General features: G+C 38.7%; 2 protein-coding genes across 4 annotated transcripts; one reads left to right on the top strand and one right to left on the bottom strand.

Moving 5' to 3' along the window:
• On the top strand, positions 1-23,133 carry MYEF2 (myelin expression factor 2). 3 transcript variants are annotated; one of them, XM_030456827.1, is made up of 17 exons: positions 2-291; positions 4,514-4,743; positions 5,956-6,008; positions 7,266-7,273; positions 7,384-7,477; positions 8,301-8,492; positions 9,119-9,272; positions 9,678-9,727; positions 9,811-9,874; positions 10,023-10,124; positions 10,310-10,360; positions 10,435-10,503; positions 10,789-10,887; positions 12,913-12,984; positions 14,105-14,313; positions 14,438-14,489; positions 16,319-18,364. In XM_030456827.1, the coding sequence occupies exons 1-17, from the start codon at positions 83-85 to the stop codon at positions 16,480-16,482; spliced, it is 1,872 nt and encodes a 623-aa protein (XP_030312687.1). In that variant the 5' UTR covers positions 2-82; the 3' UTR covers positions 16,483-18,364. The 3 variants fall into 3 exon arrangements, with proteins under 3 accessions (XP_030312689.1, XP_030312687.1, XP_030312688.1); XM_030456829.1 differs by lacking the exon at positions 12,913-12,984 and having other exon boundaries at positions 1-291; positions 10,462-10,503; positions 16,319-23,133; XM_030456828.1 differs by lacking the exon at positions 12,913-12,984 and having other exon boundaries at positions 16,319-16,850.
• Positions 17,116-25,580, bottom strand: SLC24A5 (solute carrier family 24 member 5). The gene is made up of 9 exons (XM_030456830.1): positions 25,528-25,580; positions 24,991-25,170; positions 23,415-23,498; positions 23,219-23,322; positions 22,797-22,897; positions 21,726-22,009; positions 21,004-21,210; positions 18,071-18,172; positions 17,116-17,521 (listed from the first exon to the last, which is right to left on the bottom strand). The coding sequence occupies exons 2-9, from the start codon at positions 25,070-25,072 to the stop codon at positions 17,199-17,201; spliced, it is 1,287 nt and encodes a 428-aa protein (XP_030312690.1). The 5' UTR covers positions 25,073-25,170; positions 25,528-25,580; the 3' UTR covers positions 17,116-17,198.
• Between the last annotated feature and the right edge of the window lie 1,350 nt (positions 25,581-26,930).

Genomic DNA, 26,930 nt, shown 5'->3' with positions numbered 1-26,930 from the left:
GGCCGGCCCGGCGCGGCGAGGCCGAGGCGCTCCGGGCCCTTTTTCAAACCCAGCGGTAGCGGGGCCGCGGCCCGGCCACGAAATGGCGGAGAACGACAAGCCCGAGGCTGCCGCCGCCGCACCACAGCGCGGAGCCCAGGAGGCCGCCACCGCCGCCGGCCATCCGCTGCCACAACAACAGCAGCCACAGCCGCCGCCGCAGCAACAGCCGCCACAACAGACGCCGCAGAATGAGGAGGCGGCAGCGACCGCAACCGGGAGCGGCGGGGGCAGCGCTAATGGCGTCAAAATGTGTGTGCGGGGCCGGGGCCGGGGGGGAACAGCGCAGCCGGGGAAGCGCGGGAGTGCGGCGGGCCCGCCTAGGCCGCGGCGGGGGGGGGGGGGGCGGGCGGCCGGGTCTCTCCACCTCCCCGCCCCGCTGGGCTCCTCCCCTCGCGGGGTTCGGGTCGGTCAGGAGCTACGCGGTCTGAGCGCGGAACCCCCGGTGTACGCCGGCGGCCGCGGCGGGGGGTGGCTGGGTCTGAGGCGGTGGGGTGGCATCTCCCGCCGCAGTGAACTCCTGCGGGGCGCCCGGAGGAGGCCGTGGCTGGGGATGGGGAAGGGGAAGGTGGAGCTTCTCGGAGAGCTGGCAGAGGCCGGGGCTGGGCGGGGAGCCGCAGGTGCGGGCGAGGGGCTGAGCCCCAGCCGCCTGTGTGGTACCGGGCTCTGGGCGGGACCCAGAGGATCTGTTTCGAGGAGTGTTCTGGGTCGTCTTTGTTAGAATGAGAATAGTAAGACAGATGTATAGCGATTTACTTCTTAAAAACTAACACGAAACCCCACATGTAAACTTTCCTAATGAATTGTAGCATTACCATAGGTGGAAGATGTAAACTGTGCCTTATATAGCAGGTCTAAAAGTAACATAGTGTAAGGAAGACAAGTGCCAGTTTTCTAGAGCAATACTTAGAATAATCCTTTAAGGGGTTGGTTGCTCTTGAAGTCAAGCTTCAGGGGTCGTAATTCTTTACATGAACTAGATTTTGGCCTTACTAGAATTCCAGTATCACTTCTAATCTCATTCACATCTTGGAGGGAAAGTACCTCCTGTAGTGGTACTTCAAAGCTGCTGATATCTGTGAAGTTTTGGCATGTTCTAAGCAGCCCAAGTCTGATACTGTTACCAAAACAGTGTATGGGATCAAGTGCAATATAAAGCTGGAGGAATAAAGGCTTACTTCTTGCCTTTACTTGACTCCCTGTGAAATTCAAATAGCTTATGAGTTATAAACTTCACATTACCATACACAGCAGTTTATTTTTATTTCTTGGGCCTAGCACTCGGCTGCTAAACTACACGCACTAGGACTGAAATTTCACAGGAAGATTGTGATCCTTTTTCACCTTTTGAGGCACATAATATGTTACTGCCTTTTGGCATTGGTGCTGTTGAAGTAATTACTTAATTTCTCTGTTTTGCTCCTCCTGTCAGCAGTTTTTTTTCTTTTCCCTCCAAAAGTAATAAAAAGCAAATGAAATATTCCAGTTCTGTGTAGATAGAAATCACATCTTTAATTTTGAAAGTAATGTAGAGTTCTTGCTGACAGAGTTTCAAATCCTGTTCTTTTGCATTCAGTTACCAGTCTTCCTCACATGTGTACAAAAGATTAAACATCAGTGTACAGGTGAAATGTACTACTTCAAAAAAAAGAAGGTATTTCACTAACTAGGTTTGCTTAACATGCAGATTAACTTGGTGGGGAATCCTGGTCTCAACTTCCACACTTGCCTGGGTTTACTGAGCTGAACAGTTACACTGCTCAGTACAACAAAACTAAACTGGTCTGTTTTAGAATCCCATGTTTTTGGCTTCCTGTATTTCTGTCTCTGCTGATCCTGCTTGTATGGATGCTTTCGTTTCCAGAACTTTACAGAAGTTCAAAGGCATTATTTTTCAAAAAGTAAAAATTGTTGATTTTTTAATAGTGAGGATGTTGTTGGTTGTTATAGAGAAGTTAATGTGGACATCTCTTTTCAACCCTAGAAATTTGCTAGTGATTTCACAGGCAAATGTTAACATATACAATGATTAGTTCATACAAAAGGTAAAGTGTGGAAATTACTGTTGGTTTTCCCCTAGGGAAATGTCAGTTCATAGTTTCTGAGACTTTTTTTTGGTGGTCTATAGGTGACTAGCGTGACATTGCTTTGGGTATATTATTTGATTGAAATTATTTTTAATATTTAAGAAGGAGGGTAAGAGCTACATCCACAGAAGAATCTCTGTCTCCAGCTTGCTCACTGGCCCGTTGGTTTTGGCAGATGAGTTTTGCAAGAAGGATTGTTTTTTTAATTAATGCTTTATTTTCAGAAGGCTGGCTGTGATCCCCAGATGAACTGAACTGTCTTCTTGTTTCCCAGAGTTAAGAGTTTATGCCAGACTTGTATCCTCTGTGCTCTCTACTGGTTGGTACAGCCAGGTCTGGTAGAGCCTGTGGCTTCCACATTTGGAGACCTGGCTCTTCCTGTGCACTACATTGAGTGCCTGGGGGCTGTTTCATAATCCTTTAAGCAGGAAAGAGCTTAAAAGGATAAAGAGAATCCAATGCTCTAATCCTGAAATTTAAGGAAGAACTCGGATTTTACTGGGGGTCTCATTGAGTAGGACTTTTGCATTTGCAATCGGGACTGGATTGGAAGGAACTGATCTCACTGGCAAATCTCAGGCTTTGCTCTTTCTCTCCCCCTCCTTCCCACTCCCTCCAGTACTCTTCATTGTTTCCCCCATTTCACTTCATTACACAGCTACACAAGAATTATATTGCCAGAACAGACAGGATGGTGTGGAGAAGGGATGATGCAGAGGGAAGCTGAAGAATGCTTGAACCAGATAACATGTTGCTGACTTCGAATGTTTTAAATTTTATGAATACTTGGCCCAGAGGAATGTCCACACATTTCTCAGATTCTAATCCTCTTTTAATCCAGTTGTAAACGCAAGGGACAAGGGCTGTGAAGTTCCTATCATATGAGTACTTCAGAATTTGGAAAGAAGTCATGGGAGAAATATGGATGTATTTTAATTTATTCCTCCCTTAAAGGTGCCTGAGCTTGAGTATATAATATATTTAGCTTAACAAAAGACTTGCATGTGTGCTTGAGTGGGAGACTGCTGATTACTCAGTTTTTTGTTAGTAACTATGCAGAGAGCTGAAAATACTCATTTTATCAAAATCAGGGTTCTTGCCATACATTGCAGTTGTAAACTGAAATGCCTGTTTTGTGTAGTTCTATACCAGAAACCTTCCAAAGTGTCAGAATGAGATAAAACTAAACACTTAAGTGTTCTGAAATGTGGGAAGCTTTGTAAAGATTGTAATTCAAGAAAGAGGGTTCACAATCAATCATATCTGACAATCCTGTTGGATATTTTCTTGTAATACTTCCTACTTGAGTGGCTAATGCGGGCTTTTAAAAAATAGTCTGTGTAAAAGTGATTTCTAAGCGTCTCAGTAACTGCAGTAAGATTTGAACTAGACGTTGGTGTGTATCTCTAAGTGGTATCTGTTTAGTGAATCACATTTGCCTGGCTTTATCACTGGATCCTGTCAGATCAGTGATTCACCATTTTTAAAGTACCATTTCAGGCCACTTGATTCTCTGTAAGCATGCTAAATCATCTCGTAAGAGTAATGCTGTGGAGAGTGCTAAAGTGATTTGACCTGCTTTGAGGGAGAGGAAGAAAATTTTCCTACGTTTTCTAAAAATAAAAAGATTTAATTTAAAAGGAGAGCACTGCTGTTGCTAAATTTTTGAAAGACTGAGGGCCAGAAATCCATTTTGCTGTTATTTCCTGTCAATAATACCTGGCGACTTAGTTAGCCTTTGAGGCAGGGCATGCCTTTATAAACCTATTTACTATGCATTTATCAAGTTTGCAAATTTTAATAGTGTGAAGCAATTAAATGAAAGAGCATTTGTTGTTCTTAACTTATTTTTAATTTCTATCTCAAAGTAGTCTGGGATGAACTGTTAATGTTTCTGTGGTAAATAAAACGTAAATTGATTTACAAACTATTAGAGTTTATTTTTTATATACTATTATTATTTCATTGAATTAAGTATACTAAGCTGTTCCGTTAGTCCATTTCAGCTCTCACTTAAGTGATGAATACATGTAATTAGTGAAGTCTGATGTGGAATTTATTGAAGCACCAAAGTATGGATGCTGTAGGTTATTTTTCAGCTAAATTGTTGTATTTTGATATTTCATAGTACCATCTTGCTGAATCTTGACAGATGTAATGGAAGTGGAATGTAACTGAAGTAGCAAGATTTTATTTTACTTACAGTAGTCAATGAATCTATTGTAACATTCACTTAAAAAAAAAATAAATTATTTTTCCTAATTTGAAAAGCAGCATTTGACATCTTGGGAGTTCTAGTAACATAGGGTGTGTATAGCTGTATGCATAGGAGGTATAATAGTATAATGATCCAATACAAGACTAATTTTTTTTTTTTTTAAATGTAGGGATAATGATGAGACAGCAAAAGAAGAGAAAGCACCTGTGAAAGAGAAGTACGTTGCAAAACCAAAGGCAATCCCTTCTCTTGGAAACAAGAATAGATTCCACCCCTATTCAAAGGACAAGAATGCAGGCAGTGGAGAGAAGAAGGCTATAAATCGTAATAGAGTTTTTATTAGCAACATCCCATATGACATGAAGTGGCAAGCTATTAAAGATCTTATGAGAGAGAAAGGTAACTTATTCCTTATAATACACTTCACGTAGAAAGGGGTTGGGCCTAAATACAATGGTGTATGTCCTTTGAGCCACACAGATTTGATTTGACTTCCTTTTATTTTTTTTTTTGGCCTTTACTTGGTACACCTTTCTCCCTTCCCCTTCTTTCATCTGAGACAATTGCATTGCAGGGTAGGATGGGTAAATGAAGTGCTTACAATCTTCTGCCATTCTAGTGTGACAGTAGAGAGTATATGCATGACCTCATGACTTCTTAAAAGAGATTGTGTTTTGTCTAGTTGTAGTCTTTGTAGATAATTTTTAAGGGCTATTGTATTTAAGCGACACATTTAGTGTGTTAACATGAATAATAAAGGATGTCTTTCAAAAGTTGTTTTGTATTTCTTTGGTGGAATCTGGCTGTGGAATTAACTTTGTCTGCATAGTCACTACTGCCATGACTGTTTGTCTGGAGATTCCTATTAAAAGCTTGTTACTATTGTTGCAGTTCTGATAGAGTAATCTTATTACCCCATACGTTTAATTTTAAGTTGGGGTAAGATAAAGCTAATATATGAAATCTGTAAAAAGCTAGTTCTGTGTTTTCCTTGAAAAAAATTGATTCTTCAAAAGTAATGCAAAGCACACTTGGCTTTTAGGCTGTGAAGAATGCCAAAACCTCCCTTCTGTAACTGTTGGCTTATCTGTTGTAAGGTGACGTGACTATTTGATTTGCTTATTTTCTGAAACTTCATATTTTAGAAAGTGAGTGGCTTGCTGTGAAATATTTGCTGTGTAAATTTGGTTATTATTGAAGGCAAACTTATGATTGAAGACATTCAGGTAGGAAGTCACCTTAAAACAGGTGTTGTGAGTAGGATGATAAATGTAACCGTTTCCAGTGATTGTTGACGTTTCTTTTGTTAGGTTAAGGGACTGTGTATATCTGAATTTGTTCACCAACTATATCATACTGGCCAAAATATGATCTGTAGTATGAATTAGGTTAAATATAGTTGTTCTTAGCTTTTGAGAATGTGGCTGCTGCATATTTCTGAAAATTAGCTAAATTACATAGCTATTGACAGGAGGTACGTTGGTCTGGTTTTGATTGTTGGTGAATAATAGGTGCTTTTCTGTAGAGTTGTGCACAGGGGCACAGTAAAGAAAGATACTGGTGTTTAAATGCATTGTCTCTTGGTATTTTCCCTTTGTATGTCTTATGTAGTTGGTGAGGTTACATACGTGGAGCTGTTTAAGGATGCTGAAGGAAAATCAAGGGTAAGTGCCGTGGGCAACAATCTGCTAGAGGTTTAAAAGTTCCTCAGCAGTTTTATTTTTGTATAATACCTGTACCAGTTATTGGAAAGTAAGTTTCATTTTCATACTGATTTTCATTAAGGTAGTCTTGAGGGATTTGTATGAGAAGTAGTTTGACACTTTCATGCAACTCAAACTAGCTGGCTGTAAAGGACAAAATAATTCTTTAAAAGTGAACAAATGGCATTAATTCTTTTTAGCAAACATCTTTGTTTTGGTACAAATCTACTTGATATAAAGGACATTCAATAAGCCCCTGATTTTATTTAAATTTTGTTAGCATAGTACTCTCTTCTTGGGGCCAATGAGTGTAACATGTTAGCTAAGAATATACTGTTTGAAGTGCCTGACTTGAAAGATTTGCAGGGTTGATACTCTAAAAACAGGGTAAGGTATTTGTTTCTTAAAACTAAATGGATGGAGATGGTTGGTAGCCAACAGAGTGCCAGCAATGAGGCACTAAGAGTGAAGATTGTTAAAGCTTCTTTGTTTCCTTAATAATTGTCAAAAGTTTGGCCAATAGTAGCTCTGAACCTGCAGTGAGATCATGAGAACTGCAGGCTTGAGTCTTAACTAAGGTTGTATCAATTGTTGTAGATTACTTTCTTTAATGCTTGTTACAACTAAAACATGCTGTCTGCTTTGCTTTACTTCAAGCAATCCTCAATTCTTTGCTTTATTAGAGGGCTTCTGGTGCAGTCAGTAAGGTTATTTTCTTACCAAGTAATTTCTCAATTATTCTAGTAATACTGAAGAGGTTTGCAGACTCTTTGTTCATTGTACTGGTATACTTGTTATAGGTAGATCTGAATTTTGTAGTCAGTGGGCAGCTCTTAATGACACATTGAGTGTCTTGATTGGTTTTTGGTTATGTTTTTGGGTTTTTTTCTTTCTACCTTTTTCCCCCACCTCCTCTCCCCAGTTGTCCTTACATAGATCTGTGTGGCATTTTTCCAGTTTTGGTTTGGCTCAAAGAGAATAAAAGATAATGTACTCTCTTGCATTTAAAATGTATGTGTGTTGAGGAAATAGGAGAAATTCAGATTGGCTACCGGTAAAGAACACGTATTTTGGATTTTGATGATGGAAGTAACTTGGTTAGTTACTTAACACTGAGCTGGGATCTTTAACTGGAATCATAACTGTTCCATCATATATGCTGACTGACTTTTTTCTTCTCTTCTCTTTACATATGATGTCGAATCATCATGGATGTAGGGTTGTGGGTAAGTGTCTTTTGCTATGTGTGTAGAAACACACTACTATCCAAACATTCTGTTAATTTTAACTTTTCAGACTTTATTGTAATACTCTGAATGTTTTATTTCCTCTTTAGTGTGGTTGAATTCAAAGATGAAGAATTTGTTAAGAAAGCACTAGAAACTATGAACAAATATGATCTCAGTGGAAGACCGCTGAATATTAAAGAGGTATGATTATTGCTGCTGGTTTTAATTTGAAATAGCAAAGATACTGTAACTACTGAGATGACAGTGGAGTGCTTTGAGCATCTTAGCTGTGCAATTTCCAGTTTAATTTTTTTTAAATATATTTTTAATGGGCTGAAATGCCCGTTGGCTTGCAGAAGGTCTTGATACTATGCGAAATGAACTGACAAAAGCTATGTCCTGAAGTCATAATAATCTAATAGTGTTTTTCTTTAAACTGACTCTGCTTCTTATTCTTTCTTTGGTGTCATGAGGTCTTTTCCAATCTAAATTATTCTTTGTTTACATTACCTCCTTTGAAATATGATGCATATCAGACTACTACATATGTGCAAAATGAGGCTGGAAGTAGAGACCTTGGGCTGACTGGAAAGTGAAATTAATGCCAAGATTCCTGTGATGTACCTGATGCAGTTCTTTTTGTCCCATTACAACTTTAATAATGGTATTAATAATTAACAAAAAAGCCTAATTAAGTCAATTATTGGAAGAAGGTGCTAGACTGACAGTCCTTCAGATTGAAATCTCTTCTACTTGTCCATAGGCTAGGTACAGCATGTGAAGTGGCAGTGCACTCTTCCTCCACAAGTGCTTTGCCAATATGCCTCAACCCTCATCTGAAAGGACCCACCTCTAGAGGTGAGGGAATCAGGTCTCCATGCTAATTCAGTTCTTGCTCCCTCTGACATGGACAAGGATATTAGTTGATAATTTTGATGGGTTTACATAAAATTTCAGTAGTACCTTTTCGTTTGTTGCTAGTTCTCTTGATGATTAAGTTGGCTTATTTTTGCCCCTGTTTCAGGATCCTGAAGGTGAACATGCTCGTAGGGCATTACAGCGTGGAGGAGGACAGTTTCCTGGAGGACATGGACCTGATGTGGCACCTGGCATAATGAATTTACCACCCTCTATTCTTAATAATCCAAACATTCCTCCTGAGGTTATCAGTAACTTGCAGGCAGGCAGGCTTGGGTCCACTATTTTTGTTGCTAATGTAAGTTTAAAACTGTATTTTGTAAATAATTTTAGATCTTTGTAAACCATGTTATATTTCTGCACAGTTCAGCTTTAATATAAAGGGGAAATCAGCTCACAGTTGGTATATTCAGCTAAAAGTACTGGAAAGGTATTAAGATTTTGGACACGAAAGATGTGTAAAGGTCTTGAGGCTGACTTACACTTTTAGATATTGCACAATCATTTGTTTTGTTATCTATTTACAGCTACTAAGTATAAAATGTACTTTATCTTGCCTAGTTACTTTAGGCTAACAAATTATTATATTTGCTGGAACTTTAAGTTCCTTTTTTTGCTCAAAGCGCTGTTTTGTCTGCAGCGGGACTTGTGGGAGTACAGTTTCTCTTGACAAGAACCCATCCATTTTGTTAATGTTAGTGTGTTAATTAAAGTAGAATACATGCATGTAGCATAAAATGCTGCTTTTAGTTGACATTCTTGGACTTGGTTGCAGTTTATGTATATTACAAAATCCTGGCTATTTAAATATATCAAACATTGTCAAGCTGAAGAATAACGACAGTGCAGAAAATCTCTTCCAAATGTAATGTCAGCCAGCACAGAAGTGTGTACTGAAATCACTAATGTATTTCTATGTGTAAGCTTGACTTTAAAGTTGGCTGGAAGAAACTGAAGGAGGTGTTCAGCATTGCTGGAACTGTGAAGCGTGCAGACATCAAAGAAGATAAAGACGGCAAGAGTCGAGGAATGGGAACTGTTACTTTTGAACAAGCAATTGAAGCTGTTCAAGCAATTTGTATCCTTGGTTTTGAAAAATAATTGATCAAGTATGGATTAGTCTTTAATGATTTTTGTTAGCTTAGTTCTGCAAATGATGCTTATTTGCCTTGCAGTTAGTATATACAGACTAGAGTGTAACAATGCAGGTTGAATTTTTAGTGACTGAGTTTACTGCTAGAGTCTAAAAAGGTGTTCCTGAGAATAGTGAACAAGATTAAAATATGTGGGAATGTGATGTGTGAAACTAACTTTTATAAGCCTAACAGCTTGCATAGTCTCTTCTGGCCTTTGAATTGGCATTCTGAAATTTAGATAATGAAAGACAGGACTCCTAAAATGGTATAGAAATAACTTACTACGTTGATTTTTTTTTTTTTTAAATTATTGTCTTCTGTAGATGCCTTGACTTGCATTTTTTCAGCTATGTTCAATGGACAGTTCCTGTTTGATAGACCCATGCATGTAAAAATGGTAAGTTGCTTAGATTTCTACCTTACATGACTCTGCCAATACATTGAAAGGATCATAGCATAACATCCCTGTTTTTCTATCAGGATGACAAATCAGTCCCTCATGAAGATTTCCGTGTTGCAGACAGCAAAACTTCACAGTTACCTCGTGAGTGCACACTGTTTTCTACTCCTTGCACCTAATAAATGTTTATTTAGAGGCTTGAAACAGTTTAGTAGGATTTTTGCATACTGTCTTCTTTTTATGATACAGAAGAAAAATCTTAGTTCTGATGATACTTATTTTTGTTTTCAAGGTGGTCTTGGTGGCATTGGTATGGGACTTGGACCAGGTGGACAGCCCATCAGTGCAACACAGTTGAGCATGGGTGGTGGAATGGGGAGCATGGGCCCAGGAGGTAAGACTGTGTTCTTTTATAGAGCTTTAAGTTCAAAATTGTAATTTCTGTGTTTGGAAGAATGACATACTCTTGACAGAGCAAGCCTTGTAGTGTGCTTTTGAGATGCTAACTGTCCCTGCATTGTTCAAGTCCATTGGGACATTGCATATCTTCTAAACAGTGTTTATCTGCTTGGTTTCAAGGTATGGGAATGGACGGCCCAGGATTTGGAGGAATGAACAGAATGGGAGGCGGTACGTGCAGTGAAGTTCTTTGTATTAATTTTTTTTTTAATATTGTATAGAAAACACTTTTCCTTACTTTACAGGACTTGCTGGGTTTTGTGGAATGGAAGGAATGCCTAATATTGGAGGATTTGGAGTCAACCGAATGGGAGGTAGGTGAACACTGTTCCTGTACTCTTATTAGTTTGCTAATATTTATTTATTAAAAGCCCTTCCTTTAGGGGTAGGTAATGTAAATAAATAAAAAGGTAGTACTATCAGTGGCATGAGTGGAGGCATAGGAACTGGTATGAGATTTAAATATTTCATAGGTGCCTCTAACTTGTGCATTAAAGCCACTTCTGTCTAAACAAATAGCTGTGAAACAAGTGTCATATGAACACTAGTTTAGGTTTATGTAACAGAATATTTCTACTTTTTTGCTTTTGTCTCTACAGAAATGTTCCGTGGTGGAATGGGAGGAAACATGGAAAGAGATTTTGGTCGGAGTGACATGGGATTGAACCGTGGCTTTGGAGATTCTTTTGGAAGGATGGGTATGGTAACTATTAAATTTCTTGAGGCAAATTGCAACATAGTGGTGAAAGAGTTCTCGAAGAAACCTGATTTCATTTGGTCTTTTTTCTCTGTTCCTTCTCCTTCAGTTATTACTGTAGAAATGTAATTTGAATGTTTATTACAGCCCCATTGCTTTGGAGGGAAGTTAAAGGGCAGATGGGTTTTTTTCCACCTGTAAAATATAAAAAACAATTTGAGTAAAGCCTTCAGCTTCATACTTTGTGAGGTATTAAGTCTTTTGTGTATTAAAGTATATGCTTCTGGTAATCCTGAACAAACTGCCCATGTGTGCCACCTTTGAAACCTCCAAGAGTCTGCTTTTGCAAATGGATGCTGGAAAACTGAAGCATTGGATAGGAATGGTGAATTTTTGTCCCCTTAGTTTTCTTCCTGCCTTCTGAGCACATACATATTGGAATGGGATTTAATGGCCTCTTCTGTAACTGAGCCAGCTTTGTTTTCTTTATAGATGATGTCTTGAAGTGTTTTAAAAGCATAGCCTTTTTGCACTTTGTTATTAAACTTTTACCTGGATACATGTAATTTTTTTGTTTGTTTTTGTTTTCTGGCTTTAGTAAAGTGGGAATTTTTTTTCTTTCACAATTCCTTTAAAGGGCAAAAAACATTCCTGTGAACAGCTATCTCCAAAAATGACTTGGTGTTGCATTGCAAGACCCTCTGTGGCCTAATGAATAATGAGTATCAAGATCTTCCTCATATTCAGACTGTTGGCTGATGTACTGGAAGTAATCCTGGCAGTGTAGTTTTTTGGGTTTTTTTTTTTGAAGCAGGATAGTCCATATGAGGACAGGCTGAGGGAACTGGGGCTGTTCAGCTCAGTGAAGAGAAGGATGAGAGGAGACCTCATTGGTCTCTACAGCTACCTTGAAGGGAGGTTGTGGTGAGACAGAACTTGGTCTCTTCTCCAAGACCACTGTGACCAGTGATGGGACAAGGTCAAACTCCACTAGGGGAGGTTCAGGTTGGATATTAGAAAAAATTTCTTCACAGGAGTGATTAAACAGGAACAGGCTGCCCAGGGAGGTGGTGGAGGCACCACCCTTAGAGGTGTTAAAAAGATGGGTAGATGAGGTGCTGCTGTGGATGGTTTAGTGGTTAGGGGTTGTAAGGTGAACGGTTGGATGTGATGATCTTAGAGATCTTTTCCAACCTTGATGATTCTGTGCTTTTATATTTTTGGGGTCTTGGTGTGGCTATAGCTGCAGGTTGTCTAAGAGAAGACAAATACTTCCCACAAGAGACTGGCAGGGAACAATTGTTGCTGTTTTGAACTGTGTGGAGAAAATTAATCTAATGGAAGATTTAGTAGTGACCTTTTGTAGATACTAAAACAATGGTGTGTCTAGCCTGAAGACAGGAGTTATTGATCTATTTTGCCATATGTAAAACTGAACTGTTTCTTTTAGATACAAAAATCAAGCAAGAAGGGCTGACAGTTCTACTTTGTTCTGCAGAGACAGGAATGTAGTTCTTTTGAGATTCTGCAATTCTAGAAGCTCCCTTAGGATTACTTTGCTGAATATTGCAACTTCAATAAAAATAATCATTTCTGCCCCACTTTAGAATCAGTCTCTGATACTATTCTGGACAGTCCATGGTTCGGCCAAGTAGCTTTTATTAAGTGTCAGTTTTCTTTCTCCCTTCCCCTACCAAATTCCATTAGTTTGCTCTTTGTGTGCAGTAAAGAAAGAGACTAGGAAAGCTGCTTCTAGCTTTTGCATTGGTTTCTTAAAAGCAGAAACTAGGGCATTTCTGTACTGTGACGTTCAAAGAAGGTGAACCCTTCAGTTTTGGGGCTGTTCTTCCCAATGTGGGAAATGGCTCATTTAGTTTTAAGATATTTGTCCTGCTGACAGACTGTCAGAGGTGGGAGAAAAGCTAGAAAGAAGTCAAGAGTACCTGTAATGCCATTACAGAGAGAGTGCTTTGTTGTGGTCACTAACTGGTGGTTTCAGTGTGTCACCTTATTATTTTCTGGTTAGGTGGTGCAATGATCGGTGTTTTTGCAGGAGGAATGGGAGCACCTAGCATGGGCCCAGTAAGATCTGGAATGAGTAGGTTAACTTGTTTCAATAGAATGTAAATGCATGGGCAATGTAATGGCATATTTATAATTGTATCAGAGGTTTTCTTTATAGAGTCTTAGCAGTACAGGGAGTAGGAGTCTCTTGCATCTGACTGTAAGACTTGTAGTTCTTTAAGCTGTTTGGTTGAGATACGAGTTCAGATAAGAACTTGGTAGTGCTGTCTTTCTCTTAATCCTAGTTTCAGAATGGTTTTAGCTTCTGGTTTGGAGGGAGGAGTGATTTAAGTAAACTTGTGTTCCAGAAAAAAAACACCAAACAACAAACAGGGACAGTTATTTGTGTGAACTTCATGAAGCTGAACTGCAGTGCTCCCTTATCACTGAAATAAAAAAATCAGCCTCAGTATAATTTTATGCAAAGCTCATACGCTGAGTTTGTATCACAGCAAATGTCTGAGCTTCTCAGGCTAGAGCAGATAAGGCAGTATTTAGAGGCATAAGACTTAAGGAGAAGGTCCCTCATGAATCATCTTCATAGTTTATTTTTAAATTATGAATCAAAAAGGTTTATAATAGGGTATTTGAATGCCACTGAGATATACATTGATATATTTAATTTCATGTATCATAGGACAATCCATGCTCTTCAGTAACATCTGGTCTTTAGTAACATGCTTGCAGTAACATCTGCTCTCTGCAAAATAGGCTTTTTCTAGAAAGGGGTGTCATTAAATGTGGGTATGGCTGCAGTAAGTAATGCTGAATGAGAATGCAGAAAGCAAAACAAACAATAGTGTAGACAGTCAACTATCTGTATCTTTATATTGCCACAGTTAAATAACTGGTCTTTTTTTGGTACAGGGTACCAGGTGCAGGACAGTCTTTCAATCCTAATTCTTTACTTGCGTTCAACATTTCACTGCATTAGATGGTGTAACACCTTGAGGCTGTTGGGTCTTTAAATTTATTTTGGATCTGATGCTTTATCTTCTGATACTTTGCCCTAAAGATCACTGTGTATGTATGAAGTTACTTTTTATATTACAGCAGTTTTATTATTTTTCTCCTGAATTTTTCTTTTTACAAAATGCCTGTGTATTTATCACTAAAGAGATTCTGGTGTTATCCTGCTTTCTTTCTCTGTGTAGGTGGTGGAATAGGTGGCATGAACAATATGCCTGGAGGAATGGGAATGGGAATGGATCGGATGAGTTCTGGTTTTGATCGAATGGGCCCAGGTATGGGTGGAGGCATGGACAGGAACATGGATATTGACCGAGGCTTTGTGCCTGGCCCCATGGCAGGTGGCATGAGAGAGAGATTAGCTTCTAAAGGCAACCAGATATTTGTGAGAAATGTAAGTATATCAGTACATAAAACCCATGAGCTTATTTTGTGTGCATGTTTGATTACATGCTCTTTTTCTCTTTGTAATAGTTGGTATTAATAATGCTTTTTTTTTGGCTTTATTTTTATTTTAGCTTCCTTTTGACTTGACCTGGCAGAAGTTAAAAGAGAAATTCAGTCAGTGTGGTATGTATATGAATCTTACCCTGTTCAGCTCCATTGACTTAATGTTTTATATTGTGTTTGTTAGATAACAACAGGAAGACAAAGTTGTTGCCTTATCCTGAAGAAGAGTCTGGCTAGCCTAATCTTTCTTACTTACCCCAGCTTTCCTGAGTTATATTAATAATTTTTAGGCATGCCATAACACATGAGACTAAGGTACAGTATGCGTTATGTTGGCTCTAAGTGCTTGTCAGCTATAAACTTTTAACCCATTCCAATAATAAAATTACTTTTTGATTTTTTTTTTTCAAAGCAGGTATTATGTATCCTGTGGCCAGCATAGAGTATATAATGTAGCATTTATTTTAAGACAACTACCTGCAGGGTCCTGGGCCTGCCCAGGTTATGCATTACTTCTAGAAATCATGCTGTATCAAATCAGAGATAGTAATTTTGCCCAAGTGACAGTGTGCTTTTTATGCAAATAGATGATCCTGATTATCATGTTTCAGGCTGTAATGCTTCCACTTTATGTTAAGAAATACAAGCCCTTTCTATGTAACATAAAAGATTGCTAGCAATATCCAATAATTCTTTTTATCCAGTTAGAAAGTTGTCTTTTCAGTGAAGTGAATGAAAAATGAAGCTTGGGTGTAGAAATATGTTTATTGTGGTTTTGAAAAAGTACTTTCAGAATGGAAAGCTTTAACTGAAATACAGGATGGCTTTTCTTATTTTCAAGAGGCATAAAAGACAAATAATTTAAAATGTGTGAGTGATACCTAACAGTCTTTGTATGCCTACTTGCAGATTTGATATAAACCAGAACTCAAAGTTCAACTCTGGAAAATTTGTCAGGTGTGCACATTTTTTATGTAGCTGGAGGCTATCGTGGAACAGGTTTTCTCTTTTTTTATTAAAAAAGTCTTTGCTGCTGCCCGGGCAACTTTCAGATAGTTCAGAATTATATTTTTTTTTTTCAGTATCTCCTTGGCAACTTACAGATGTTGCAATTATGTTGAGATTTTTTTAAGAATTGCAAGTACAAATATTAGCAGCAGATTGTATTCACACCAGGATTATAAGGAATTATAAAGACCATGGTTCCATATGTTCAATTTCTTTTCAGTAAAAGGCCAGTCTCCTACCATATGATATGTAAAAATATAAAGTTCTGTGTGTTAGAAAAGTTTTTTGTTCCTAGTGGCATTTAGGGGCTCAGAAATGGTGTGCTACAGCATACCATAAGCAAAAACTCGTTAGCTCCAGGCATTGACCATTCTCTGAGGTACTAACACATCTACATAAAAACATTGCCTCATGAGTTGTGTGTCCAACCTCAAGAAGACACTGAAGGAACTGAATATTTGAATAATTTTCCACCACTCCTAGCCTGTTAGCTTTACTGGTTTAGAGGCTCTAATTTTGCTCTGTAGCTTCTTTATCAAATTGCTGGGTTGTTTTGATTGCTTGATATGTCACTGTGATAAGTACGGTGGACTGGATTGAGCTATAATTCATTTAATGCCTGTCAGTAGTTATGCTCCTGGAAACATCTGCAAATGAAATACAGAACTTTCCCTCAGCCTTATAGGGCGCTTCGTTTCAAACTTGAGGTCAAATACAGGCATAGTGTGAAGGAAAGATTTGAAACAGTGGATCTTAATTTTGATTCTTCCTTGCTGTTTTGACCTGTGCAACCTTCCCTGAATGAGTGAGTATACCATCAGTCTGAAAGGGCTAATTCCATGTGTCCTCCTAGATGATAGTTAAAAATGCCTTTTTACAACTTCTGATGAGTACTTTAAGTTGAAGACTGGAAATAACTGCTGTTTAACTTATTTATTCAGGTCATGTAATGTTTGCAGAAATAAAAATGGAGAATGGAAAATCAAAGGGCTGTGGAACAGTCAGATTTGACTCACCAGAATCTGCTGAAAAGGCCTGTAGGATAATGAACGGCATAAAAATCAGTGGCAGAGAAATTGATGTACGCTTGGATCGCAATGCATAATTTAAAACTGTGTTCAGGAACATTCCTATGTCTATTTAGCTTCTCTATCCTAGTAAGTCATTTTTAGTAACATTGTATGCTTACAAAAGCTGTAAAAAGGAACTTTTAAATCCCACCAGCCTTTAACAGTATAGTGTTTAATATACTGTGATACTTGTTAACTGAATCTTACTATGTTTGGTTTTTAAAGACAATTTGCCTGATTTTTGTTATTTTTTTTAGAGGCACTGAGCACCTGCAGGTCCCTGTAGACCATGGAAGATTTGGATGCTCAGCGCCTTTGGAAAATTAGGCCAAGTGTCTCTAGTCATTCAGTTTAAATGAATGGTTATACTGTTTTTAATAAAATAAGCCATTTTCTTTGTTAATCTCAAGATTGCATAGTGGGATTTGTTTAGTGTTTTCTGATCTTTATTTTTTCCCCCAGCGTGTATCAACATTGTAATGTAAAAACTAGATGTCTCTTTTTTCAGAATTTTGGTTTTATATGTGTGTTGTAGTCATATTGTAATTCTTGACTCTAAAAGAAAGGGCTCCAATTAGGTTGTGATGTTTTTGTTCTACTTACTATTACTTTAATGACATGACTTAGTTCTGTAAATAAGATTTAGAGCCCAAAGGGAGTTTTGAATATTTTTTTTATTTGACTAAATGAAGAAACTGATCTTTCTCTTCTGCTTTCATTTTTTTTTCATCAGTATAATCACTGATTAAAACTAGTTACCACACACCCTTGTAGGATTGTTCCCTATGATTCCAAGTTCATATAAAATCGATAATGTAGTAAATACTAAGTACAGTGCAAGACAAACTGCTCCCAACTTTTTATCTATTTTCCAGCCATTTAGGTGAACTGACAGAAGAATAAAAGCAACAGAACAGATTAGAGAAATGGCTGTATATGTCAAACCACTGCTGTTCACTTCTATGGGTCCTGATGTATTTATGAAGGCAGTTCTTATAAACCAGGGTATTCCCAAGCACAGCATATCAAATACGTTGGATCCTACAATGTTAGACATAGCCATATCTCCATTTCCTGTAAAAGAAGAAATACAAATAAGTCTGATTAAATATATTGTATGAAATTGCCAAACTGTTTTGGAGGAACAGACTGTCAGCCCTCAGTTTCTCACAGTGCACCATTTTCAGACTTTTCATTGAAAGAACTATTGTGATAATTCTACAGAACATAGTTTTGGGTACCACAAGAATAAAAAAAAGTCTCCCTAAATCACCAGCATCTGCACAGTTGCACTTAAAATAAAGCTAGACAGGCTGTTACAAAATCCATAATACCAACACCTACAGTTGTGTTTTGCAGTAAAACTCTTAACAATTGATCAACAGCAAATCAAATCAATCTAGAATACTTCTCTAAGATACTCTGAGAGGTTTTTAAATGTCTGAGCCACATATTCTTTTCAGGTAAGCTATTTATTTATTATTAGTAAACTTAAGCTGTAGAATCTGGCGTAAAAATTTTGAAGGGACTTCTTGAATTTCTGGAAACGTTGACTAGACTTCTTTTTTCATAATACCTTTTAAACACATCCTTTTGAATGAACCTGAATTCTAAAATCTTTACCTTTTTGAGCCACCAGCACACTTGCAATTGTATCTGGTACACTTGTTCCTGCTGCTAGTAATGTGAGACCCATTACTGACTCTGGAATCCCCAGTGTGTCACCTGCAGTTGATAAATGACAATAGAAAATGCAAGTCTCTTTTTAGTTTGTTTCATCTAAAGAAATTGCTTTGGACTTTGCCAGAGAGAGGATTAGTAATCATACAGTAATTTCAAAAGGAATCTGTCAGCTGACTTGGCTAACTATAAGGTGACTGAACCAGAAAGTAGTTAAAAACAAGAACAACATAAAAATACCATCTTGTGCTGCTTCTTCAATCAAATGAATAGGGAACTGTAAGTACAGTAACCATCTTACTTAACAAGTTTCTCAGACACCTGAGTGGAATATCTCCAGTGGTCAAGACCAGAAATTAATTTCTTCTGTCTGATAGAGTGAAAGCTTAAATATCTAACATTTTACTTGTGGGGTTTTTTCCCCCTCAACTTTAGGAAAGATACAATAGACTTCTATGGTTTAGGGCATCTGATTGTTGATGCTCAAAAGTCTCATGAAGCAATAACTCATAACCATCCTCTTTAAAGGGGGAGGAAAAAAAGCACATGAATTGTCTTGGGGAGAAAGGTCATGAAGATCATTACTGCAGTACTGTCCCAACTACATGGCTTTACCACTTCGTTCCAATTAGAAAGTTCTTCTGTTGGATTTGTAAGACTCAAAATGCAGAATTTTTACAAGTGCAGGTAATCCTTTAGGTACTTTCTGCTTTAAATTAAGAAGTCTTACATTGTTAGTAAAACAGCAGCTTACTTTCCACTACTATTTTTTTTCTTTTTTTTTTTTTTTTTTTCCATGTATACTGTAAGCAATTAATTTCTTAAAATAGAGGGATTCAGATCTTAAAGACTTTTGCAATAGTTGTACCATTCACAGGCATTACTATGCTGAAGTAATTAATACCTCTGTTCAAACTATAAGTAATTTGTTTTTTTCAAACTTTTTTACTCACTAAGAAGTACTTTTTTTTTTTTCTTTTTTTTTTTTTTAAGTCTGAATTCCTACTTGCAATATTTGGACACTGGTAAGTCTTCTTAAAATAATAAATACATTGGCTTAGTGTAGATCAGCCCAGTAAATTTATGTTGAAAGCTATTTGTTGGTTCAGAGGGATTAACATGATCCTGTTGCAGAGTTTGTACTGGTATTCTTTCATCACTCCTAATGTAAAATTTGTAGCATGTGGGACCAGTAAGATCAACTTCTATAGGCAATCCAGGCTGGAAAACACTGGTTCATGCCAAGCAAACCAGGGTGAGAGATGAAGGAACCAGCCTCATGTACCCAACAGTAGTTTCTGGCTTTCTGAACATTACAAGACAGAATCTAAACTCAGGTGAATCTACTATTTAATGTGTAGGAATTTTTCCTGCAACTGACCATAAAGAGAGAATGGTCTTATTTTTCTAGCCTTAGTTAATTTTGTGTATCAGTAGCAATACATTGCTATAAGTAGTCAAATTTTCTTTGCAAGCAGCAAAACATATTCCAAGTTAGGTTTGTTCTTGACCATCAAAATTTAGTCCCTAGCTAGGAGACCTTTGTGACATTCTGATAGGCTGTTTATGCAGTGATAGAACCTTCGAGTCACCTGTCATGAAGGAACCTGGACATGTGTAATTTTTAGCATTTTGATGTGTAAATAGAACATATTTGACCTAGAAGTAGTGGATCAAAAACCTCAACACTGCTTGAGATGACTCTTAAAAACAGAGTAACACTAATACACATTTGACTCTCTGTGTACCCACTTTCATATGAATTAATGCTCTGTCTAGTGGAACAGCAATAACTTTCATTTGGATCCTGTTTCAAAAGCTTTTAGCATTCAGACAGTACCCTTGCTCTTTAGATACAAGTGAAAAATCATTTGACCAAGGAGAGAACTTGGTGGGTGTTATATCCAGTGATCTACTAGTAATTGCTGAAAGATTTACCAAATGTGTACGTCTGTTTCTGCACTGAACAAGGAGTTATTCATTGAACTTAAGTTGAAAACAAGTTTAGGATGCTGAACTAGCAGAATACTTAAGTAGGATTAGTGAGCTATAATGTGGAAATGGCAAATTTTGTAGCCTTTCTTGTTTAAAGAATTGTTTTCTGCATGTTCTTAAAATTAAAAACTGGATTTTTCTCAAGCTGACTGGAAAAACAGTAAAATGAGAAGACCTTTAACACCTTAAAATATTGTATATAGTATTTTTAGGCAGAAGTTCATACCCCTTCTCTCATGTAAATGCAATTTTTTTACTTTTTCACTTCATGATGCAGATTTGTAAGAGGTATAGGTACATACATACACCCCAAAAATGTTTAATAAAATATGATGCTATAGTAGAAATAAACCAGTAAAATTTCAGAGTTGTTTTTGGCAGACAATAGTATATCTCCTACTGTAGAAGAAGATAGGTATAGAAATACAGTGGATCTTTTACAGAACCCTGAATCTTTAATTCCAGTCTTGGGGGATTCCATGTTTGTCAGACTTCATCTTGGCAAATTTATTGCTGTGTATATGTAATTGTTTAATTTCATGAAGCAGCTCAACAAAACTTTCTTTTTAACTACAGGCTGGGGTTTTTTGTAGGTAAGTAAACACATTCTCATTCATGTAATGGTAATGAGTCTGAAGCTGCTAAAGTTTTAAGTGGTTTTCATTAGATGGAAGAAAGTAGCAAACTAAGCAAGTTAAGCAAACTAAGTTAAAAATAAGGGTTTTTTTGTTGAGGTTTTTTTTTTGCATTTTTTCTGCAGCAAAGTATCTGTTGCTAAACTAGACTGTTAATTGTAGAAGACTCTTCACAGGGAGAAAACTGTTTTTTCAGTGATTCTCAGTTGGTTGATTCTGTATAGCAGCAGCACTTCAGGGACCTACCTGCTATTGTTATCATCCATACAAGAACATAAGTTATTGCAGAAATCCATGCTGCTGAAATGAAAAATGTCACCATGAACCAGTTCCTCCAAACCTGTCTTCTGCAATCTGGTATAGTCAGATAGAGTAGTGTAGTAATAGGAAGGGATAACACCCACAAAATTCTCTTCATATCTGCTTCAGGCATGGTGAAGACACTTTGATGATCTGTTGATGAATCCATAGCATACAGTCATATTACTGGCCTCTGAGAGAATACTCAAAGTAAAAAATACTTCCTCAAGTTCTAGTGGCTCTTACCCACATCACACTGGAAAAAATTCTGAAATCAGATTTTCTTTATTACCATCTCAGGAGGAGACAACATGGGCCATTGTCATAAAACCCCAGTGTGTCTTTTCCAGCTGATGCTGCATTTTACAGGCAGTGTTGCTGGGAAGTTTCAAATGTGCCCAGCCAAGACTAATGGAAGTCTGCTGTTTTAGGATGAGACAAATCAGCAACTCTCCTGGCATTCCTCTAGCAACTAACTTCATATAAATGTTCATATAAATGTTACCACTACAAATTTGCTTTATGGTATATTCCAGGGAAGAGTAATTATTTACTCTAAATACTATACTGAAGTTCTGTTGTGAACAAAATCTTAGTAATACCTCAAAATCTACTCTTATTAGAACTGATGAAGACAGAGACAACCATAATAATACTTATAATAATACCTTGAGTGTTTTCATCAAGCCTCCCACGTAAGCTTGTTGAAAGTTGAGAGTAGTCTGTCTCATCTTGAAAAATTCCACTGTCTTTTCTTGACTGGTGGCAAATTACAGGTCCACCCTCTTCCCTCTGTCCAACCAGTGCCTGCTGCTCAGCATCTTCCATAGCTTTTGTGAAGTATGTACAGCAGGGACTGAACTTTTCCATGAGGTATTGGTTGATTTTAATGTCAAAACTTAGTACCAGAATATAACACCCGTATACCAATAATAATGATGCACTTTCATACCTAGGATGAAAAATAGATTTTTACATATAACACCCCCCCACACACACTCTTCAACTTGTTAAAATGGGTAGTGAAAAGTGAGAGAAAATTTGCATGAGTAACAAAAGGAAAAATTATCTGTCTGTGGCTGTATGGCTGGTGTCATAGAAGTTCATAAGTGTCTCCATCTCTTTCAGCAGTTTGATTCATTCCCCTCCCCTGCAAAATCTTATGTGTGTACCGTATAGCTGCATGTTTTCCAGGATGTCTTACAGATTGAGCATCTTACTGATATGTGCAAAATTGAGTCTTCATGTGGTTAAAGAGAGGAGGAACAGAATGTGCTATTTTGAGTTACACATTTCAGAGACTGAGTGTTGGATGTCACTGACTTGAGGCAACAGGAGTTTCATTGTTGATGGAAGAAAGCTGAAACATCAGAAGCGCATTATCTGCTTCTGGCAGACAAATTTTTTAACAGTGATGCTATTAAAGCACAGTTTACTCTTTTTGAGCCTTTGAAGACTAAATGTTACACCACAACAGTTATGATAGAAATTTTAAAGTCTGTACAGACAAACCTAGGCAGATCAAACTTCATAACTATGCAGAGTTTGAATGTTTAGGTAATAATCTTTACAAACATAGTGACTTACTGTTTTTTTAAAGTCAACAGGATGTTTATTTCTTCCATTAATGGCAGTTCAGGCTACTTAAAGTTTGGAGTTTGGGTTAGCTGGCTGTTTTTTTGACACACTGTTTCACTAATCTCCAGTCAATGTTAATTCAAAGCTACTTGTGCTCTTACCAGTAAATTAGGTTGTCAGATATCATCGCCAGGACCACTGCTACACTAACTGTGTATGCCAGACAGTCTCTAAACAGCGGCCAGCAGGATAGCCTCGAAACCTGCAGATCACAGAGTCATTTACTTTTCTTCAATTTGTCTGTAATACTTTCACTAAGTGCTGTAAATGCTGCATCACTATGTTGTTTCTATATTATGTAAAAAGTTAAGATTCTTAGGAATGACTTGAGTACAATATTTAACGAGTTAGTGTTTTTAAAAACTTTCATAGCAAGTTATCTTAAAACTGATTACATGCTGGTTTTGCTACTAAATAATAAACTTGACAGTTGTCATAGTAAGTCTGTCTTGGCTTTTGTTGGCAAATCAGAAAGGGTAACCCTCTGGCTCTTCGGAGCAGAATTATGAAAGTTGATACATACCACGCTGGAAAACAGCCCACAAGCTGCAGAAATACCAAGAAGATTATAGATTGCTGACCCAAGGATGGTGCTGATGCCAATATCTCCCTTTGTCACGAAGACTCCTATAAGGAAAATGACTCTCTGGTATGTTCAGTTTGCCATGTTAAGAAAAGAATTCTAGATTTTTGAAGAGCCAAAACACAACGGGTCTTACCTAGAAACGAAGTGACAAGCTCTGGAGCAGAGCTTCCAGCAGCCATAAAAGTTGCTCCAGCGACATCCTGAGAGAGGCCAAGGGCTGAGGATAGAGCAAAAGAATTGCTTAAAAAACCCACGAAACCTGAGTATTCTGTACCCACTACTTGCATTAGTATATAATTTTAAAAACTACTACGCTTTAATCGAATGAACTTTCTAACTTTTGTACAGATACTACACTTATGTGAAGTTGCTAAATTAATATATTGAAAACATAGCCTCATTTATTGGGCTGATTTATTTGTACCTTTATTACAAAAATCAGTTTAAATGCCAGAAAAGATGTATCGATAATACAAAATATTTGGGCATGATCTTCAATGTAAAAGGCATATGTATGCAGGCCCTGTTTCATATGGGTCATTATTGTGGGGAAATTCCTCAGTGCTAGTGTGATATTGCTACATGATCCATGTAAAGTCTGTCTATCTTCCAGGGAAATCCATGCTACTGTGTCTTCACATACCAGAAATACTAGTTGAATTCAAACCAGTGCTGTGATCCTAAAATTTTGGGCAGTGTAAGAAACTGTGTCTTGGTTGAATGAAATGAAATTTTTGTTCTGATAAGTTGACTGTTTCTGAAATGTAACTCTGGATCAAGTTCTGCACACTGAGAAAAGGGATGTATAGCTAACAATAGAAAAAGTTTGAATCTTCACCTTATCATCAATAAAAAAACTCAAAAAAACCCAGCTCTACAGCAATCTTTAAGCTTTGGTTTTCTGTAATTATGTGCTTCCCTAGGGAACTTTAATTCTTGGCAATGAAAAGATGAACTCTTGGCCAACACTATCCCTTTAATTCAGTGGTTTGCTGAAGCCAGGGGAATTATTAGAGGTTGATTAGATTTATAGAACTGTTTAACTGTGGTATTCCTTTCCCTCCTGTCATACCTCGAATGTGTTAACAGTAGCTCATCCTGATACTTGTTCACTACTTTAAGAGAATTATAGAAATTTGCAGGAGGCACTTCATTTCCATGTTTTAATATACAGAGAGTTTAGAATTTTGGTTTCTTGCTTGGGTGTCCAATCCCATCAATCCCATGACCCATTTGTCCCCTCCCCCCCTTTTTTTTTTTTTTTCCTTTTTCTTTTCTATTTTTCTTTTTTTCTGTTTCTTTTTCTTTCTTTTTTTCCTTCTTTTTTTTTCTTCTTCTTTTACTAGTAACCTAGACATTACTGCTAGCCTGCTGCTAAAGTTTAGTTAATAGTTTGTCAGCTTACGTAACAGTGATTGATGAAGCTTCAAGTTTTTCCTCCAGGCACAAGGAAGGCAAATTTTAAATTAATTTTTTTCAATAGGAAATGGACAGTTATTCCATTTTTTTCCTGTTATTTCAATAGAATAGGTAAATTAATAGTGACTGATACACTGTATCAAATTAAATATTATATTGATAAGTTGAACTATTAATGGAGTCTCTGAAGTTTCTTCAGTTTTGTCTCCAGAGCACTCAAAAGTTTTTCCAAAGTTTTTCTACACCAAGCTGCTTAGTTTCCCAGGAGGAAGATGAGTGTGTTCACTTACTTTCACTGATGATCTCTAGGGAAGGTAGGAAGTAATCATCACACACAATGGACACAGCCAAAAACATGTAAAGTATAATCATGAAGTAGATAACAATTCCTCCATCCTTTCTCTCCTGCGGCGTAAAAAATCCTTCAGGAAACTCCGATGAAGAAGAAAGGATACAAACCGTCCTGTTTTCTGGAAATGGAGTACAAAGGTGTTAAGACATCCCCATTCCGTTCGATTTTTTCCAGGCTCTCGGAGTTCTGTGGAACCCTCAGGGGAGGAGGGTTGGGGTGGGTGTCTGCCTTTCACAGGGATCTATTCCTCACTTGGGGACAAGGGCAGTTGCGGCAACACCGATAGCGCGGCAGCAATGTCACCAAACACCACCTGGGGAGGGGGTGTCGGGACAGCTGGCGGAGGCTCTGCCCGCGGGACGGGACGGGACGAGACGGGACGGGACGAGCTGTCCAGCGTGGAGCAGCCTCGCCGCCCGGCGGGTGGGCTCCCTCCCTGCCCCTCTCCCTCCTCCCCATCTCCCTGCACCCGTACCTGTGTCTGCCGTGGGGCGCTGTGCCCGCACTCCCCGGGGCGGGGGGGGTCCGGGGGACAGAACCAGAACCAGCACCAGCACCAGCAGCGCCCGCGCGCGCGCCCGCATCTCGGCGGCCCCAGGGCGGCTCTGAGCGCGCGGAGGCGGCGGCCCGCGCTAGGGCCGGGGGGGTCACGTGAGGACCCCGCCTCGCGCTGCCCTCCTCGCGAGCAGCAGTCGCTCCCCCCCTGAGTGCTCCGCGGGGTCGGGGGCCCCCGGGATCCGCAGCTCCGCAGGCACCGGGGATGAAGGGGGGGGAAGGAGGGGACAGGAGAATGGGAAGAGGGGTTTCCCCTCGGGCTCCCCGCGGCTGCCGCGGGACCTTCCCCTGGAGGCACCGTGTCCGAGGAAGCAGGCGGGGGGCCGCGCTCCGGCTTCGGCACCTCCCGCTCCGTGTCCGTGGGAGAACGCGAGGTCTCGGCTTGCGCGCCTCAGCTGCGGGCTCCTGACGGCGCTGCCCAGATGCTGGGTGGCTGGAGAGGCAGAAGGTGAATTTAGGCTTACTCCTCCGTATCTGTTTTCTTCTGTGACAGCTTCTGTTTATTGCCACTCATCTACCAAAATTCCTGTGCGAGTCCCGGGCTCGTCCTTGTCCCGGAGAGGAGATGTTGATGCTATTTAGGTGTACAGCGACAGCAAGGCTGAGACCTAGCGAGCAATCCCACCCCTCAGACCCAGTTCACTAAACTTCTTTGTCTGGTGACCTTTGCGGAATGAAGTCATGTGTATAACTGAGGATTAAACAGTAAAATACAGTCTTTTAGCAAGATGGTTTTGTAAAGTCTCTCTCCCTGCTCCTCCCTAGTCACTGGTTTCTCAGAAAGAAAGAGCGTTGTGTTTCCACTGAAGCACTTAGAGACATCTCTCCATAAGCACTTGGAAACCCATTGTGCCAAACAACATTTTGAGGTGCCTGTGCTATCACTAATCGTTTGTTAGGTGCAGGGCTGGTGCTTATGTTTGTGAGAAAGAACCGCACACTGCTAAATTCTGTTTTGCTTCATTCCATCTAATCCCTCTAAAATCTTGCTGTTCCCAGCATCCTGGGGGGTTTGGCTAATACCTCATCACCCTCTCTCTAGGGTACTGGACATGAGATAAGGCAAAAAAGTGGACATTTTTCTTCTGGATTCAATCAAACAAAATTAAACATCCACTATTAAAATATGAACATTGGCTCTCAGAGGAAAAGATCCAGAACAACAAACTCTGCAGCAATTGCTGTTCCTTATTTCTGACCCCTCTGCGACCTGTGAATGCTTTTTACCAGAGCAAGAATTATTGTAATTATTTTAAAGAAATATTTTAATTAGGGGTGACAACTAACTTTCAGCAATGAGGTTTCCATACTCTTTGAAAAGCA

The sequence above is a fragment of the Calypte anna genome, chromosome 10, assembly GCF_003957555.1.
Source record: "Calypte anna isolate BGI_N300 chromosome 10, bCalAnn1_v1.p, whole genome shotgun sequence".
Lineage (NCBI taxonomy): Eukaryota > Metazoa > Chordata > Aves > Apodiformes > Trochilidae > Calypte > Calypte anna.
This window is presented reverse-complemented; position numbering and strand designations above follow the sequence as displayed.